The sequence below is a fragment of the Nyctereutes procyonoides genome, unplaced genomic scaffold (assembly GCF_905146905.1).
Source record: "Nyctereutes procyonoides isolate TBG_1078 unplaced genomic scaffold, NYPRO_anot_genome, whole genome shotgun sequence".
Classification (NCBI taxonomy): Eukaryota; Metazoa; Chordata; class Mammalia; order Carnivora; family Canidae; genus Nyctereutes; species Nyctereutes procyonoides.
The window spans coordinates 34,762,638-34,781,949 of record NW_026575047.1 but is presented as its reverse complement, the minus strand read 5'-3'; the positions used below and the strand labels follow the sequence as shown (position 1 = coordinate 34,781,949).

Sequence of the window (19,312 nt, the reverse complement as noted above, 5' to 3'; positions counted from 1 at the left end):
CTATGAGGCGTTATTATCATCCCTTGTGTTCTATATAAGGTATTGAAACTTAGAGAATATAAGTACTTTGGGGGCGCCTGGGTGGCTCAGTGGTTGAGCATCTGCCTTTGGCTCCAGTCATGATCCCGGGGTCCCAGAATCGAGTCCCGCATCGGGGTCCCCAAAGGGAGCCTGCTTCTCCCTCTGCTTGTGTCTCTGCCTCTCACTGTGTCTCTCATGAATAAATAAATAAAATCTTTTTTAAAAATTGTTTAAAATTAAAAGAAAAATAAGTACTTTGTCCCAGCTAGGTAGAGAACTTCCATAATTTGGTGGAACTTATTAACCAGAAACCTGTAACCAATATCATAATCATTGAAATGGGATGCCAACCCCTTGCCTGCTTGGATCTCCACCAGACCTCATCCCTCGCAGTCTTATCTCATTTCCTACATTTTTCCCTAATTCCCTGAGGAGCTGTGCTACCATGCAGCCCATAATGGAAGAGAGGCCCGGCTTATAATTGGCACGCACTGAAACACAAGACGAATTTTCTCCCTCGTGTCCTGGCATCAGAACCTACCTTCTGCCGTTGGAAGCAGCTCAAGGACACCAGAGAGTCTAGTTGGAGGTACCATGGATAACGCCAAGGCACTCACCGCCTGCAGGAGTCCAGGGTCTGGGTTCCCTGGGGGGACCCTGGATCCCACCACTTGTCTCCCTGAGCACCAGTCTCCCTCCTTCTGAATACGGGCTCTGGATGGCGTGACCTCTGAAGCCTCCGCTTCTGATTCTGCCTTAAGGCAGAAGATCCAAAACCAAGGCTCAAGTTACTTTTGCAAATGCGGTAGAGTAGGTGTGAGCCATCAGCCCCTCCGCTGCTGTACGACACATGTAAAGTGGTGAGCAGGGGAAATGGGGACATCTCAACTCCGGGCTGGGAACAAATGAAATATGTCCTTTGGAAAAGAGACCTCTCTTCCCTGGTTCTCAAGACGGCGGCTTTTGTCTGTTCACCCTTCAGACACAGGAAATCAATTTGTGTGTAGCTTGCAAGGGGGACTTGCATGAATTTGGGGGAAATACGATCAAAAGAAAGTGTCCCTTTTTGCCACACACCTAACACACACACCGCCAGAGAGAGAGCAGACACAGCTCTGTGCTGTTGGGTAGAGCCCCAGCCCCCGGGACCCAGGACACGGCCTTCAGAGTTTTCTAATGAGGGATGAGGTATAGATAGCTGTTTCCCAATGTCATGTTGGTTCTCTATAGCAGGATAGTCAAAAGGTGGAAAATGAGCACTTCTCTCTGGGACATAAAGTGCTGACACACAGACCGTGGGAGGTGCCCGGGGGAGGCTGGCATATTTGCGAGAAGCCTGGGAGCCTCAGGAATGGAAACAATTGAGACTCTACCCCTTTCCCACCAAGATGCAAGTTAAACCTGCCCCAGTAGTTAAGTGATACCCAAAGGGAGGAAGGAGCAACAAAAGCCCTGAGATAAAATCATCCTGGGGACAAGAGCATTAGGCTTGGGACCCTGCGTAGAGCTGGGTTCTCTTGAGAGAGGAATGGCTCCAATCCCTGAAGCTCTGGACCCTTAGGTTAGTCCCAGTTCACTTATCCTGGAGGCTGTCTTGTGTCCTAGGAACATGGCCCACATGTGGGGGTGACTCTAGGGACTCTGGGCAGAGCACTGAGGAATGCTGGGAAGCTTCCCTGAGAGACCACCCAAGTTGAACTGTTGCCACAGACACTGGAGTAGACTTCCTGATGTCCACCGGCTTCCTGGGTGAAGTGGCCTCCTTTGGCCTCAAGGGGACACGCCATCTGGAAGGCATGAGCAAACTAGCCCTTTGGTCATAAATAAGCACCTTGGGGACTTCTTAATCACAAGAAACATACTCAAAGTAGACGGTATTGGAGCTTGAGCCATTCCAGAGAAGAGTTCACAGGAAATGTGTTGTTTTGTGGTCCCTACATGGCGAGGAGGAACATAAATGTACAAGGGAAGAAGAACGTTGTTGGTGGCCGCCGGGCTACCCCCAGCTCTCAGGACAGGAACAGGTGACCCGATGTAGTTCGTGCACCTGACCTTGCTCTGGCTGCCGGACACCAGCACACCTCGGGCCAAGTAGAAACTCTCAACAAGCCCTCCTGGAGGTTGTGTGTTGGGGCTCCTAATAACACTTTGGGTCAGTTTTGACCCTTCACATTCTGGAAAACATTCCAACATTGAATTTTTTAAATGTGTTGGCGGAGCTCCACATAGCACTGCCTGGTGTTTATAATCGATTTCCTTCCTCTCTGTGGCTGCATCTCCTTCTCATTCTTGGAGATGTGTGTGTGCCCATTTCGCTCTCTTTTTTTCCAGGGGTTTATCCAAGCTTAAACTATTTTAGAGAACTTTCTTTATGGTTTATTTTTAATGCTACTGATTTTCTGTTCTTGTGAATTATGAATTTTTGCTCTTAATTTTACTGATCCCATCTTCTGGATCTTCTCGATGTTGTTTATAGAACTATCCCAGTGGATTCCTTGTGTCACTGCATATGATTCTTCTGGTTCAGTAATGAAAGGTACGAGTTTGCCCCTGAGGGCAGTAACAGTTGTCGCTCACCTCATCTCATAACTTTTAATAGGTGGTATTCTCATTAGAATGATTTTCTAAATATTCTATAATTGCACCTCAGTTTTTTAATGAACTCAATTAAAAAAAATTAATCAAAATGACTTGTGGGTTTGTTGGTTTGCTTAATTTTTTTTTCTTTGTGGTCAGAGAATACAGCTTATAAAGCTTCCACATTTAAAAATGTATGGATGTTTTCTTTGTAAATTTATATGAAATCAATTTTCGTAAATGTTCCGTGAACATCTGAAAATAACTCGTATTCCCTACAGGCAGAAAAAATGTCTATTCAGCTTCTTAATCCATACTATTCAAATATTCCAGGCCATTCTACCAGTGTTAGCTTTAAATGCTCAAACACATATCTGATCCTGTTTTTTCTAACAATTTTAAGGCAATACTTCCTGACATTGCCCAAACAATATAAAAAATGCATTGTGCTCTAATTTCTTTCCACCTCCACCCCACTCATTTTCATCAAAATAATTTGGAATTTGAGGTACAAAGTATATTTATAAAACCTTTTAATCATGTAACTTATTTCAAAGATTATTTTTAACATTTGCATTGTTCTGTATCTTTATTTATGACGATTGTTTGCACTGTAATTAGCACCTTACTGGTTTTTTTCTTCTCTCCCTGTCTTCCTCCCCCTGAATTCTTCACTCCGATTCATTGCGCCTTGGATAAAGTGCCTCTTCAAGCAATTTTATTTTGCTCAGAGGGCTTGTGGTTGACTTGCATTCATCTCAGATTTTCTTTACTTGTGGGATAAGAACATTTTTCTTTAATGTTTCCAGAAAGCTTGGAAATAGTGGAGGCACCTGACCTGCGGGGGTTGCAGACAGGACTCGACCTGGTCATCCCAGAGGTCGGGGGTGTCGCAGTGGAGGGCACAAACAGGGCCACCGCGGGGAGGAAACCAGAGACAGTTGTCACCCTTGGAGACAAGCGGCGAGACCTCAGGCCAAGTTGGGACGGGGCATGAAGGTCCTCACCCAGCAAGCACACGGCATCCGCCTGGACTCCACGTCCAAATTTGCACACTGAAGCTGCAGGCTGAGCAGGTAACTGGGGACATATGCTGGCTGAGAAGAAGAGAAGGGTCCAAAAGCCAGCTGAAGCCAGGCAGGCCCAGGGCCCCATTGGAGATGTCAGACAAGTGAAGCGGAGAGAAGGCAGGCTCTGAGCAGATGGGGAATAATTTGAAACCTCCAAAGTGTGTCCTGTCCTGTGCTCACGGGCCATAGGAAAGGTGTGGCCCTGTCATCGGGCCCCAGTTATGGCCCATAAGCACAGTAACAGCTGCATCTGACAGGCAGAGGGACCGAGGCCCAATAGAGCACCTTCTTCAAGCAAACCACACAGCCAGGATGCGAACCCAGGTCCCCGAGTCTCTGGAGTCAGAGCAGTCCCCAGGCACCACAGTGCCCTCCACAGCATTAGGGGGACAGAGCGGGGTTACCCTTTCCTTCCTACATCTGTTCCTCACAACCACTGGAAAGCAAGTCCCTTCTTGGTCCTGTTCGGTGCACTGCCTCCCAGAAGTGAAGGTGCTTTTTCCAGGGGTGTCCTATACTGGGGGCTGATTGTGGGAGGAATGGAGGTTCACCAGGTTCACCCTCAAAGAATGGACTCCTCAGGGTAAGGACGAGAAGCAGCCTTGCCCTCTCGCCCTCCTTTGCCCCCTGGGGTCTCTGCCAGAGTCCTTGCTCCGGCCTGTTACCACTATTGCATGTGGTGGGTCAGCAGGCTGGGAAGAGCTGGGGCACCCAGAGCACTAGGGCCCGGGCCTCAGTGTGACCATCAGGGTGACTCTCTGTATGTCTGTCACTGTCTCCCTCCCCTTTCCCCAGCTGTGGCTGCTTCCTATGACTGCATCAGCACCCAAAGCTGCTGCACACGTTCCTCCCTCATTTGGGTTTTCGGTTCCCTTTTAAGGAAACTTATTTTTCTGACAGTCTGCCAGTGAGTCACTCCTCGTCTGGTAGCCAGACATCATGTTCTTGTGTGCCCTTGGTCGATTTGTTTCCATTTCTCCAATCCTGGAGAAAGAAAGCAAAAATAGCCTTCTGCCTCTTAAAGATGTGCTGTAAGAGTCAAAAGGATTGTGACTTCCTCTTGCCTCTGTGACAACCTGCCACAAACCTCAGTGCTTTAGAATCACGTAAATGTGTGTTCCTACAGCTCTGGAGGTCACAGGTCCAAAATGAGTCCTAAGGGGGCAAAATCAAGGTGTTGACAGGCTGGTTCTTTCTGGCCTCCTGGCCTCCTGACACCATCTCTGCTCCATGGTCACATTTCCTCCCCTGCTACAGCCAAACCTCCCTCTGCCTTACGCTTACAAGGACAGTGGCAGTTACGTGGAACACTCAGCCAGAAAACCTAGGAGATTCACCCCATCACAAGATCCTTAGCTATCACATCTGCAAAGTTCCTTGTGCTATTTAAGATAACATTCATGGGTTCTGAAGATTCCTTGTGGATTTCTTGGGGGGGGGTGGTAATTATTCAACCTCCTGCAGCCTGCTTTCTGGCCTCCAAATATTCGTGTCTATCCTGTATGAATTCACCCCTTTCAACCCATTATACTGTCAACCTAAAGTCCAAAATCTCATCTCAGTTGTCTGAATTAGGTATTGGTTACACTCTGCATGTGATCCATCTGGGATAAAATCCCTTTCCACCTGTGGGGACGTGGAAAAGGAGTTATCTGCTCCAAAAATACAGTGATGGGACAGGCATAGGACAATAGTACACACATGGGACACCTGGGTGGCTCAGTGGTTGAGCGTCTGCCTTTGGCTCAGGTCATAATCCTGGGGTCCTGGGATCAAGTCCCACATTGGGCTCCCTGCAGGGAGGCTGCTTCTCCCTCTGCCTAGGTCTCTGCCTCTCTCTGTTCCTCTCATGATAAATAAATAAAATCTTAAAAAAAAATAGTTACACACATTCCCATTTCAAAAGAGAAAAAAATAAGGAAAAAAAGGAGTCATCAGTCCCATGCAATTCCAAAATTCCACCAGAAAGACTCCATTCATTTTCAAGGCCTGGGAATAATCTGGGGTTCAAGGCTTCACCCTCTATACCCATATCTCTGTCCCCTGGGCCAAAGCTGTTGCCTTGAGAGTCATTCTTTCATGTTCCTGAAGGGCGGGACATGTTTATGGCAATCATTCCCATCAGCCTGTGTTCTGCTACAGAATTCTGAGAGCCCAGCAGCCTTCTTTCATCCTATCTTCTCTGTCCCTTTCAGATGCCATGGGCAGTGTTTCTACCAGTATAACAATCTCAGAACTATTGTGTGTTGCCCATGTGTGTCACAAGGATGCACTCCATTTGATGAGAGAGTCTTCCAAAGGTCTTTTCTGGATAATGTCATTTCTATTCCTGGCTTCTGCTGAGGTGGTTGCTGGCAGGATCCATGAGCAACACATCTCATCTCTCTAGTCTCATCCTTGGCCTTCTGTTAGCACCTGATTTTCTGATGGTGAGTCTCCCAATGGCAGCATCTTCTTCAATCTGGATGGGCCAGAGTCCTCGAGGGCACAAGTGGCATGAACTCCCAGGCATTTCCAGCTCCCTGCGTGCATGAATGGGGCAGCTGCAGTGACCCAAGGGCTGTCTAAGGAACTGTTAGATGTGAGCTGCTAGGAGCAAAACATGCAGAGGCTGGGAAGTGTGCACACTGACTGGTTAAGGGAGTCCAAGGAGATCCCAGTGATACCGGCAGCATCAGCATCTATTCTAGAATGAGAAGGCAGATTGTCCGATGGGTTGCACAAGCATGGTGCAGTGATGATGCGCTCTCTTGGCAGACACATCCTCTTCCCTTTTATCCAAAGTGGTGCTGCTTCTTTCTGCCTCTTTGCTCTGGAAGGTTCTTTAGCTATTAGAGAGGTTTAAATATTGGAAGACAAGTCCTAACCACAGTATTCCATGAATACCATCCCCTCCACACCTCTCTCCAGTCCTGGTAGATGTCACGATCTTAATCATCTCTGAACATACACTGACCAGCCTGCTAATTACCCTGACGGATGAGCAAGGCCACCAAGTACAGTCCCACAGGACAATGTGACTGGTGTGAGGTTAAAACACTGGATAACTTCTCTGTCCTGAGCAAACACCATCCACTTAACCCATCTGCTATCCGGGGAAGTGATTCTGACAGGTCACCTTTCATAATGGCTCCGCTACTATTTATAGAACCGGATGACGATGGCTCGTGACCAGCTCTGGTCTTTGTTTTCTGGGTGGGTTCACTGCGTCGGTACAGCCCGAAGTTTATCCCCACAATAACAAGTGGAAATGTTTTTTCAATCATCTCGTCTTCTGACTAGTGGTGTCTGGATGGCCATGGCCAAGCACCGGTCCTCATCCTCTCAACATTGCCTGTGTGCCCACACAGTGTGAGCCTGGCCTGGCTCCAGATCGCTCTGCCCCTCCAGCAGACATGGACCCTTCCCTTGAGGAACTCACACATTGCCGCAGACTGAATTATGCCCCCCCCCCAATTCATTTATTGATATCCTGACACCCAGTGTGATTGTATTTGGGGAGAGGGATTTTAGGAGCTCAGATGCAGTGACAAAGGTCAGGGTCTTATTCTGAATAGATTGGTGACTTTATAAAAAGAAGAAGAGAGAGCAACCTCTCCCTCTTTGCATGCACGCACATTGAGGCAAGGTCATGGTGAGAAGGTGACCGTGGGCACTCCAGGAAGAGAGCCCTCACTGAAAATAAACCCTGCCAGATCCTAACCCAGACTTCCAGCCTCCAGAACTGAGAAGTTGACAGATACTTTTATTGCATAAGCCACCCCTAGCAGACGGAGACACATGTATGGACAGAAACAAATATATCAGCATAAAATCAAGGATCTGGGCCTCCCACCCCCAGCCCTGAAGAAGGACACAGATTTATACTCAGATCCTATATTTGTGTACACTTATTGCTAGTTTTTCCCAAAAACCCTGACTTATATACTTCTTCCCAGGCTCTATATTTGAATTGTGGCATTTGGCAGGACTCTTCTCCATTTGGATCTGCTATACCTGAACCCTAACACTGCAGGCTCTGGTGAGTATGCTGAGGTAGTCCAGCAGCCAGTCCCCTTGGGGTCATTCACTGGCCAGAGTCCCTGCCTCTGAAGCAGGCTCACCTCCAGTCTCCCCAGGAAGGTGGCAGATGGAGCCCCCAGCTCGTGCAGGCCCCATGCTGAAGGACAGTTCAGCTATGTTGGCGAGCCCTGAGCGGGCCTTCAGGAAGGCCATTCCCTCAGCTCCCTGGGAAGGGCAGCTGAGCTCTGGGTTACTATCTCTCCTGGGTGTTGTGTCCTCACTCTGAAACAGAGCTGGATGGCACTTGTGTCTGCCCGGTAATTAAGGTTAATGAGCACACTCCATCTGGAGGGCGGAAAGTTGAATCTGTTTTTTTTGAGTCTGCATCCTTGGCATTCCTCCCAGCCAGAAGGATCCAGAAAACGCTGATAATCTTCTTCTGGAGCCTATTCCAAGGTTATAGAGCCCAATCCTGGCCCCAGACAAGACAGACTCTCTCTCTGAGGCCTGACCTCTACAATCTGTGCAGGGTATCATTAATAACTTAAGTCAGACCCTGGGCCTGGGATTTCAGAGTCTGTCTCAGAGGCCAGAGTCCTGCTGTGACACTCCAGCACATTCAGCCTTCCTCAAGAGCCACCAGCAACCATGAGGCATCAGTACCACAAGGCCTGTGGCCAGGGTCAGAAAGATGGGTTTGCTCCCAACTCAGCTATTCCATTGCTCTGAGATCCTGAGAAAACTCCATCTTCTCCCTACATTCCAGTCTCTTTGTCTGTGAAGTGGACATGTTTTCTTTTTCTTTTTTTTTTAAGATTTTATTTATTTCTTCATTAGAGACACACACAGAGAAAAAGAGAGAGAGAGAGGGAGGGAGGGAGGGAAGCAGAGACATAGGCAGAGGGAGAAGCAGGTTCCCTGCAGGGAGCCCACTATGAAACTTGAATCTGGGACTCTGGGAGTCCTGAGCCGAAGGCAGATGCTCAACCACTGAGCCACCCAGGCATCCCTGAACGTGTTTTCAAAGTATGGTTCAAGGAACCCTAGGATTTCCATGGATGCCCAGAATGGAAACTGCATACCACACTCAGGATGGTGTTACTGCTAGATAGGGTGAGAGGAGATGACTCTGTAGGTTAGTGGTTACAAGAGAGGAATATATTGATGGAAACAAAAAGGAAAAGCAAATATGATTAGGTGTTAGTTACAAATTCTGCATGATGGAAATGTAGACACTTATAATAATATTGTTTACTCTTTTCTTAAATCTCCCAATTAAAGCAGAAGCAGGTCTCAATCTAGCAGTGAGTAGGGCCCTAACCTTCCACCCCTAAACAAGTGTGTGTACATACTGATATTTAAAAGCTCTTTTTAAGATTTATTTATTTATATGAGAGAGAGAAAGAGTGATAGCATGAGTGGGAGGAGAGAGGGAGACAGGCTCTCAAGTAGCCTCTCCGCTGAGTGTGGAGCTAGACTCGGGCCTCAATCTCAGGACCCTGAGATCACGAACCTGAGCTGATACCAAGACTCAGATGTTTGACTGCATCACCCAGGCACGCCCAAAAGCTCTTTTTATTTTGTAAAAATCATATCATATTTATTGTTCCTCAACTTTTCCACTTAAGAACATTTCTTTGACCTCGTTTGTGTGCACACGTGTGTTTCTTTTTAATGGCCTCACAGTATTCCATGACACAGATTTATATCATGGCAGCTTTAACCACTACAAAACTGACACTCAGTTTGTTCTCAGTTTTTTTTACTGTTACAACAATGCTGCAATGAACAGCTTTCAAAATCCCTGAGCAAAGAAACAGGAGAACTTTGATCAAACACATATGTCCTCAGGCCTAGGTCTGGGCTTCCATGTAATCATTAGTGGCCATTAGCTAATACCAGTGTTATTAGGGTTCATGCTCTTGTGGATATTCAAATATCAGTTGCTGAATAATTCTGGATAGTTTGCCTCACACAGTTTTCATCTGTCTCAACGCATTGAAGAGAAAAACTTGAATTCAAGACATGCCAAGAAGAAACAGCCGAAGGAAACACTCCAGGTTCTCGATTCAGAATCTTGAAGCACAAGATCATAGAGTTTTGTCAAAGCAGAAGAGGTCACTAGCCTGGTTAACAAGAAGTAAACCCCGCTTCAAGTGAGCTCAGTCCTCTATTGGATTAGCTCACCTGCCTAAATTCTAGCTGCTTACCAGAGCAGGCACTGAACCCACTCTGCCAAAGAATAAGAAGAATAATGTCATCCAGAGTCAAGCATTGTTCATATCAATGCTTGATATCCCAGTGAAACTTTTATCAGATATATCATGAAATTGAGGGGATCCCTGGGTGACTCAGTGGTTTAGTGCCTGCCTTCAGTCCAGGACGTGATCCTGGGGACCCGGGATCAAGTCCCACATCGGGCTCCCTGCATGGAGCCTACTTCTCCCTCTGCCTGTGTCTCTGCCTCTCTCTCTTCCTGTGTCTCTCATGAATGAATAGATAAAATCTTAAAAAAAAAAAAGAAAAAAGAAAAAATTGAACCAAAAGAAAAAAATAAACAATAGAAGCAGATCCACAGATGACCCAAACATTAGAGTTGTCAAATATGGTCTTTAAAAAATTGTGATTAGGGCAGCCCTGGTGGCACAGCGGTTTGGCACTGCCTGCAGCCCGGGGTATGATCCTGGAGACCCGGGATCAAGTCCCACATCGGGCTCCCTGCGTGGAGCTTACTTCTCCCTCTGCCTGTGTCTCTGCCTCTCTCTCTGTCTCTCTCTGTGTCTCTATGAATAAATAAATAAAATTTTTAAAAATTAAAAAAAAATAAATTAAATCTTTAAAAATTTTTAAAAATAAAAAATTGTGATTAATGTTTAACGAAATAGGTAACAAGGTTGAAAGTTTCACTGGAGAGCTAGAAATTTTTTTTAAAGGATCCAAGGGAAATTACACAACTGAAAAGTATGGTTTAAATGGAAATTTGAATAGCTAAATTAACAGCTAACTGGACAGAGCAGAAGAAAAGGTGAATGGACTGGAAGTTGCTTCAGAAGAAAGTATTCAAACCACAGCATAAGAAGAAAAAATACAGGAATAAAGCATAATAGACAGATCAACATAACGAAAAAGTCTATGTGTATTTGGAGAGCCAGAAAGGGGAAAGTGAGAGAAAAGGACAAACGAACATTTGACGAGGGGAAGGGCCAAAAGTTTTCAAAAATTGATGAGACATGAAGTGAGATGGAAGGAGGAGTACAAATACTACATAGGAAAATACAGGGAAGACCACACCCAGGCTCATCTGCAGTAAAGCAAAGACAAAGAGAAATCTTTAAGGCAGTCAGAGAAAAAGGCATATTACTTTTGAAGAAGCCAACAGGTGAGACTTCAGGGAATATACTTCCCTTGAGGCCTTCCTTCTCAAAAGTCATGCTGGAGAACATCCCAGCTGCCAGGAAAACCCCAGCGGAAGGACTATGTGGGCACTGAATGTGTCTCACTGGAAAATTGAGATTTCTTTTTAAACAACTTTTTTTTTAAAGATTTTATTTATTTATTCATGAGAGACAGAGAGAGAGAGAGAGAGGCAGAGACACAGGCAGAGGGAGAAGCAGGCTCCATGCAGGGAGCCCGATGCAGGACTCGATCCCAGGACTCCAGGGTCATGCTCTGGGCCAAAGGCAGGCACTAAACCACTGAGCCACCCAGGGATCCCTGAAAAACAATATGTAAATGTGATGTAATTTCACCACCGGAAAATAACAGAACCAACTAAAATGTAAAGAATGGGGGGGGGGAAGGTGGAAATTAGAACAAGTTCTCTAATTTCTTCATGTATAATAGCTGGGAATAAAAAGATACTTAACATTGACAATTCAAATTATAGAAATGTAAGCACATGTAAAAGAACAAAGCAACAATCAGAGAGCTAACACCAATGACTAAAATCAGGTGGTAAAAGAGGAAGAACTAGGAGCAGGAATCAGGGATAAAGAAAAAAAAATCACAAACAGAAGCAAATAAAAATCAGATGAACAAATAAAAATCCATATATTTATCTCAACACTCTGCTTCCAAAGTCAAAAAAGAGAACAAAATTCCAATAGAAAAATAGATAAAAGAAATAAACTGACCTTTTTCCTTCACAAAAAGGAAATACAAATGGATCTTAAGATGTTTAACTTCAGTCACTAGCAGAAATGAACAATAAAAATACTCCCAAGAGTTACAAAGGCACATGCACCTGTCACATCTCCAGAATGACACACTTAAGATTCATGCATTTCACTGTGGGTGAGTTTCACTTTTCAAAAAGCTATAAACAAGTATTGAATTCTAATTAATGATATGCATGCTGAGGTGCTTTAAGTATGCTAATACCTCCCTCTTTCTTTGAACTGCATCCAAAAAATAAGGATGTATAGATGAATAAAATGGAATAAAATGAAATAAAATAAATATAGCAAAATGTTAACAACTGTAGAGCGTGAGTGGTAAATATATCTATGTTCACTGTATAATTTTTTTTTCAACCTAGGGAAAAAAATATCTCTGGATAACATTTTCCCCCAAATTGGGAAAAATTGAAGAACTTGATAACAGTTTTCAAGGTTGTAGGACAACAGTAGAAGTTTACACAGGCACAGACTTCTAGATATAGACTTCTATATCCATTTGAATTCTAATTTGGATATATCCTTAAGGATGGCAATTGCATCTGACAAAGTTTAATTTACAGATGTACTCAGATGTGCAAAACGACATAGCTTTTGGACATATTCCCATTGTTGCATGATAAACAAAAGATGAGAAACCATCTAAATGTCTAATCGGCAAAAGAACGGTAAAAAAAAAAGTAAGACGTAGAACAGTTTGTATAACAGACTTGCATTTGTGTAAATAACAAATACATAAGCATCCGTATTTTCTCATATGCGCAGAGAATATACCTTCAGATCAGAAGGATGTACGAGGCCCTGCTTGGAACAGCTGTCTCTCCACAGATGAGCTGGATTACGGGGGGTGGAGGAAGTTTTCACTCCTTTCTCCTTGTGCTTTTTGAATTTTGAACTGTGTACAAGTACTTGTACAAAAATGTTATGTTTAGTCCTCAAGGCAGCTGGGTGGCTCGGTTGGTTAAGTGTCTGCCTTTGGCTCAGGTCATGATCTTGGGGTCCTGGGATGGAGCCCCACGTCAAGCTGCTCGCTCAGCAGGGAGTCTCCCTCTCCCTCTCCCTCTCCCTCTCCCTCTCCCTCTTCCCCTCCCTCTCCCTCTCCCCCGGGGCTCATGCTATCTCTGTCTCACTCTCTCAAATAAATAAAATCTTTTAAAAAATTAGTCCTCAAAAAATTAAAAATAGAATAACACTGATCCAGCAATGTGGCTTCCAGATATATATTCCCAAAGGAATTGAAGCAGTCTTGAGATATTTGTACACTCATATTCAGAGAAGCATTGTCCACAGCAGCAGGGCATGGAGACAACCCAATCCTCCATGCACAGGGGAATGGGTAAACACCCGTGGCACATGCATGCATTGGAACACGACTCAGCCTTACCAAGGAGGGAAATCCTGACCCCTGCTTCAGTGTGGATGCATCCAGAGGACACTGTGCTCAGTGAAGTTAGCCAGTCACAAAAGGACAAATTCTGTAGGATTCTGTGCATGCGAGGTCCTGGGAAGAGTCAAGTTCATAGAGCAGAAAGGAGACGGTGGGGCCAGGGCCTGGTGGTTTAACAGGGACTGAGCTTCCGTTTTGCAGGATGAAGAGTTCTGGAGATGGATGGTGGGGATGATTGCATAGCCGCGTGAACGTCCTCAATGCCACTGACCTGGACACGTCACAGTGGTCACTATGGCAAATGTTATGTATATTTTACAAAAAAAATTTTTAAGGCACTATCATTTGTAAAAGAGAGAAGGAAAGAAAAACCATCATTGGAACAAAGTGTTTGGGCCCCTCTGCCAAGCCCAGGGAGGAGCCCCCAAGCTGGTCCTTCCTGCCAGCCTGACGGCATCTAGGGCCATCTGTCCTGTTCTGTTTCAGTGGCTGCCCATGCAGGGGCCTGCTGTCAGCATGAACAGCTCTCAGCTGCGGTGATGTCCAGCCTCTGGCCTGACCTCCCGGGGTGGCCTGACCCAGAGTACGTGTCCTCCCAGTGGCCCTTGTGACCTGGTGACCACTCCGACTGCAGGTCAGTGCCCCCGGGCAGGGAGGCAGGCAAGATCCAGGCCAGGTAGGAGCATGGTCGCTGGTGGTTATGGATGTGTCCAGACCTGCCCACCTGAAGCTGGCCTCCATGTCCTCCTGAAGGCCAGGGGGCGGGGGGAGGGGACGGAGCCCACCTGGCCCCCCGGCAGCGGAGGGAGAGGCAGGCGGAGGCTGAGCGGGAGTCACTCCCTCCATCTGGGGCTCAGTCCCTCCACTGATGAGGAGATGAGGTACAAATACAGTTAGTGCTCAGAGGAATCGGGGTGAGGTGCTGGTGTCACGTGTAGGGCGAGTCCTGCTGCAGGTGGCTCCTGGATCCTAGCAGAGGATGGCCTCACCAGCCCTGGGGCCAGGGGCCACAAGGACCGCAAGGCCACCTCACCCCCCATGTGGCCTGGTGCCTGCGTGTTGTCGCTGCCCTCAGCAGGGAGGCGCAGGCGGGACCCACAGTCACTGCATGGTCTTACAGGTCCCTGCCGGGCTGGGACGGGGCCCCTGTGGCTGCCCTCACCCATCCTCCTGCCACACCTGTGCCTTTAAACCCTATGGCGGGTGCTCACAAGTCCCTGGGGAGGCGGCGTGGGGACGGGAGGCAGACCCTCCACGCCTCCCCCCCGCCCCCAGCAGTGACAGCGGGGCCCCGGCAGCCGTCCACACGTGCTGTCCCAAGTAGGGCTTCTGCTCGTTTCACGAATGTGCCAATGACCCCACCCGTTAGGGCTCCCTGCTCACCCTTGGTCAGTGGCCTGGCACAGTCGAGAGCATCAGGATGCTGTCCTTCCTGAGGGTGTCGGGCAGCGGACGCAGTGCAGAGCCCGCTCCCCACACGCCCCCCACACCCCACGCCCCACCCCTGCCAGCACCCTGTCACCTCTCCCCCTGCCCAGGAGGCCTCCGTGGGGCTTGGCCCCGAGGTTCAGGGCCGGGTCCCTGAAAGGACGCCTGCGTCCGTGGCCCGTCCTTACGCTCAGGAGGGGCCCGTGTCCCCAGCCCGGGCCGGCCCTGCCTCCCCAGCGCCCCGGCTCTCCGCAGGGGTGGAAGATGGTACCGGTCAGCCCCAGGCTGCACGAGGAGCCCACGGCCGCAGCCCCGACATGGAGGAGCCCACACCCGAGCCCGTCTATGTCGACGTGGACAAAGGGTTGACCCTGGCCTGCTTCGTCTTCCTCTGCCTCTTCCTCGTGGTGATGATCATTCGCTGTGCCAAGGTCATCATGGACCCCTATAGCGCCATTCCCACCTCCACCTGGGAGGAACAGCACCTGGATGACTGAGGTGCGGGTGTGGGGGGACCTCTGTGTCCCCTGGCTGCCGGCCCACGGAGCTGGGGGTGGACCTGGCCCCAGACGGAGGAGGTTCACCGCGGGGGCTCAGCGGGGCCCAGCCTGGAGATGAGAGTGCTGGCCCCGGAGTCCAGAGGCTGGTCCAGGCTGGGGAGTCTCTGTGGGACTGGGGGGTGGCCCTGTGCCCTGGCTCCTGGGCACCTGCCGGGACAGGACCCGGGGCAGACACCCATCGTCACACCATAGTGCCCTCCATGTGATGACACGCTCTGCCCTGACAGGGTAAAGCCACACGTGCATGAGCCCCAGCAGCTTGGGGCACAGATGTCCCCACTGGGCCTCCAGGGAACGGTGGCGAAGGCCAAGGCCTCACCCAACTTCACATAAGGCATGGGGCTGCTTCCCAGCAGTATTTTTAAAACTAAAACAGAGAGGGATCTATTTTTCCTGTCATGAATGAAATGTGCATTTTGGGAATTGGGAAAAATACAGAAAAATAGAAGGAAAAGTGGAAATAACACTTATAATCCCACCTCCTAAAAGCCACCATTTTGATATATTTCTCCCAAGCTTTTTTACACGTATCTTTTTAAATAGTCCTATTCGTACCATATGCACGATGTTGCGCCACCTCCTCTTAGAGCATGGACGCCTTCCTGTCGCATCGCCTACCCATCATCCCAGCGGCTGCAGGGGATTCCAGCAGGCGGGGAGGTCACGGCTCCAGCAGCGTCTCCTCTGGCCACACAGTTAATTGTTGGCTGACCTCTTTACACATAAATTTATTCTATGGAGCAGTCTTGTGGGCATGCTCCATCTGCAGGGTGAGCACTGGACCGAGAGTCCTGGGCCTCATCCTCAATCATTCAAAAGCCGTGTGGCCATGAGCAAGTCCCGCCACCTCTCCGTGCCTTGGTCCCCTCCTGTCACAATGGGGAGGAAAAGCTTCACCACCTCCCTTGTTTGGTGCAAGGCTCCTGTGCTGAAAGGATGGGAGGGGACATATGGGGCGCTGGGAACAGGTTGCTGATACTGAGTGCCCTCGAGGCCTCCCTCCTCCCCCATCACCTTCATCCATGACCTTGTGGCAAGATCCCAGAACCCATTGCACTGCTCCCAAGTCCTGGCTCATTTGCTTCCTGTTATGTGACCCCAAATAATTCACTCAGCCTCTCTGAGCCCCAATTCTCTCATCTGAAAAATGAGGGAACCATGTCTACCTCACAAGGTTGTTGTGAGGATGGAATGGAGGAACATGGACCAACCTCAATGTCCTTCCTTGACTCCACCACCCCAGAAGCCAGAGGTCTGAGCCAGGAGGGGCATGGGTTCTGGGGGCCCCTCCCTGCACAGCCTGGAGCCCTGAACTTTCCCCAACCTCCCAGGGCCACTTCCCAGGCCAAACCTCCCAGCCAGAACCACTGGCCAGAGGGATACTCACAGCAACCTCTCCCAGCACCTGACCTCAAGGGATACGGTGTCTAGTCATTTACATCATTGTCATTGTCATCTGTGAAAGCACACGGTATGAGGTTAGACCACCCAAACCCCCTCCCCTCCAAGGCACGGCCTGCCATCCCCATCAGGAGAGACCTGCATCTGTGAAAAAGCGTAGCACTCCCTTCCCATTGCCTGCATCCCAGCCCTGGGTCCAGCTCCAACCTAGGCACTGGGAAATAGGTCTCCAGAGCCCTGTCACTACTAGGTGACCCCTGAGAGTGAACAAGGCAACAGTTGTTTAGGCACATTCCAGGGCCTGTTCAGCTGTCTCCCCCTGCCCACACACACACACACACACACACACACACACAAACACACACACACACACACACACACACACACGCTATGTGGGATGCACAAAGGGACAGCTGGACGGGGCAGTAAGCCCCAATGCAGTGGAGACTCTGTATGCAGGAAGGATCTAGAGCAAGGACCTCATGCATTGCCTCAGGCCCAGCAGCAGCCCTGGCTATGCAGCCTACCTCAGAGACACCCAACACTTCTGTGAAAATTCATCAGCATGGATTTATGATGTAAATCAGAACCAACTCCCCATCAGCTAGGAACAGATCCCAAAGAACAAGGGGGCGGTGTCAAGACCTCACTTGGAGATACTCTGGAATTCTCAGGAGTGAAAAGCAGGTGCCCTAGGGCCATGTGACCCAAACTGTGATGAGGAACGAAGCACATGTGTGGTGGTGAGGAGCTCGCTGGGAATCCAGAATCCTGTGCCCAGTTCAGACCTCCAGAATCCATGTCCGTGGAGGCGGTGCCCAGGAATCTGCTAGCGAGGGCGACCATGCAGCTGGGGACACCCTCAAGTTTGAGGAGCATTGCCCTGAGGATCTTGTGATCCCACTTCATTCTTTTCCACACTGCGATTTGCTGATATCTCCCACCCTATTTCTGGACTGGGTTTGTGAGGGTTTTGGTTTGTTTTGTTTTTTGGGGTTTTTTTGGTGGCAAGGGGAAATAACATTTCAGAAAAGATGAAAAATAAAAAAATCATGCCCCATCCAAGCCTCCAACAAAACAGTGATTTTCATTGAGTATCCATATGCTCCCTTCTAATCTTTGTCCAAATGCAAGATACATTTTTTATAAATGTTATCAGTTATATAATTTAAAATTATACTCCCCCCCCAACATTACCCCCTGAGCATGTTTCTGCCATGGTCTTCCTATTTATCTTTTTTTTTTTTTAAGATTTTATTTATTTATTCATGAGAGACAGAGAGAGAGAGGCAGACACACAGGCAGAGGGAGAAGCAGGCTCCATGTGGGGAGCCCAATGTGGGACTCGATCCTGGCTCTCCAGGATCACATCCTGGGCTGAAGGTGGTGCTAAACCGCTGAGTCACCCGGGCTGCCCCCTATTTATCTTTTGAGTGGCAATAGAACATGCCATCTAGTGGGTGTACACCATTATTCAGACTCCTATCATCCAGTACTTGGATCACTTTCATTTGCCCTGTTATATGTGTTCCATGAGACCAAAGAAAGATAAAGACAGGTGTCACACGAGTCCTGGGAGCTTGCTCAGGACAGTGGGGAATACACACTTCAACCGTAGCCCCTCCACCTAAGACACTCACTGGGGAGGGAGGCCTGCTGCGCATTTGATCCTATTAAAGGGAATTTGGAGCTTCTGTTATTGCTCTGTGCTGCTAAGGATGAGGGGGTGGTCTTTGTGGTCAGAGCCTCTCACCAGTTCCTGGCCAGCTGAGATGAGATTGGGTTGTGGACAGAGAGACAAACTGTCCAGCAAGAGAAACGAACTGAACTTTTAAAGACCAGAAGCAGGTAGAGAGGAAATGAAAGCACGCAGGGGGAGAGGTCTGTGAAGTTGGCTGCAGCCCAAGGGTTAAGGGAAAACTCGGCCAGAGAACAGGTTCCCCTGCAGAGAATAGGTGGAGGATTTTCCAGACAAGGTATCCAGGGGCCACTGCAGGCTGCTGAGGGCCCCATGCCCTGTGCAGCCCCATCATGTCCCCCCGAACCCTCAGTGAGGTCTGATGTAAAATGCATTCCGTGGTAGTGGTATATGGGGGCAATTAAAGGCATCTGGATGATGGGCCATGTGAGGGAATGCAGTCTGGAAAAGGACAGGTGTGGCAGCAAAAAATAGGCGGGAGCGGACAGAGTGACAGGCGTGCAGAGATGCAAGGCTGCTGAGTGTGTTCAGATAGGCTGACAGGAGTGACAGGACACGAGCCTCACCAGCCCCGAGCATCACTTCCCAGCATCTCTATTGCATTTTTTCCAACCACTCAAATGTCCATATGTTTTTATGGAATTGGAAGACCCAGGCCTGTCACCCATAACCTTGTCCCAGAACTCGGAGGCCAGCCCAGTCTAAAAGGAGCTGGCCATGCGGCCAAATAGCAGGTGGAGAACCGCCTGACCTGTGTGTCCACTGCTGTGGTTCCATGCCCCCCTCACCCGGGACTCACCGTCGAAGACCGGCCCTGCCGCCTATGGTGGACAAGCTGCATGGCCCCCCCCGGCCGGGGGCGCCATCTCTGGAGAGGGGCCCCTGCTGAGCTCCCAGGGTCCACACCCCCATTTCCAGCCATTCTGTCCACACCCAGGTTGGCTGTGTCCAGAGGGGTAGACAGCCTCAGTGATATTGGCCCTCCCCCCGAG

General features: G+C 48.7%; 1 protein-coding gene across 1 annotated transcript; it reads left to right on the top strand.

The window, feature by feature from the left end:
* The first annotated feature begins 2,495 nt into the window (after positions 1-2,495).
* Positions 2,496-17,663, top strand: CTXND1 (cortexin domain containing 1). The gene is made up of 5 exons (XM_055325996.1): positions 2,496-2,557; positions 3,408-3,674; positions 7,607-7,689; positions 13,719-13,866; positions 14,916-17,663. The coding sequence occupies exon 5, from the start codon at positions 14,978-14,980 to the stop codon at positions 15,155-15,157; it is 180 nt and encodes a 59-aa protein (XP_055181971.1). The 5' UTR covers positions 2,496-2,557; positions 3,408-3,674; positions 7,607-7,689; positions 13,719-13,866; positions 14,916-14,977; the 3' UTR covers positions 15,158-17,663.
* Positions 17,664-19,312: the final 1,649 nt, after the last annotated feature.

What these genes read in the sequence shown, in the direction of transcription:
- CTXND1 (XM_055325996.1), top strand. Translation starts at nt 14,978, where the DNA reads ATGGAGGAGCCCACACCCGAGCCCGTCTATGTCGACGTGGACAAAGGG.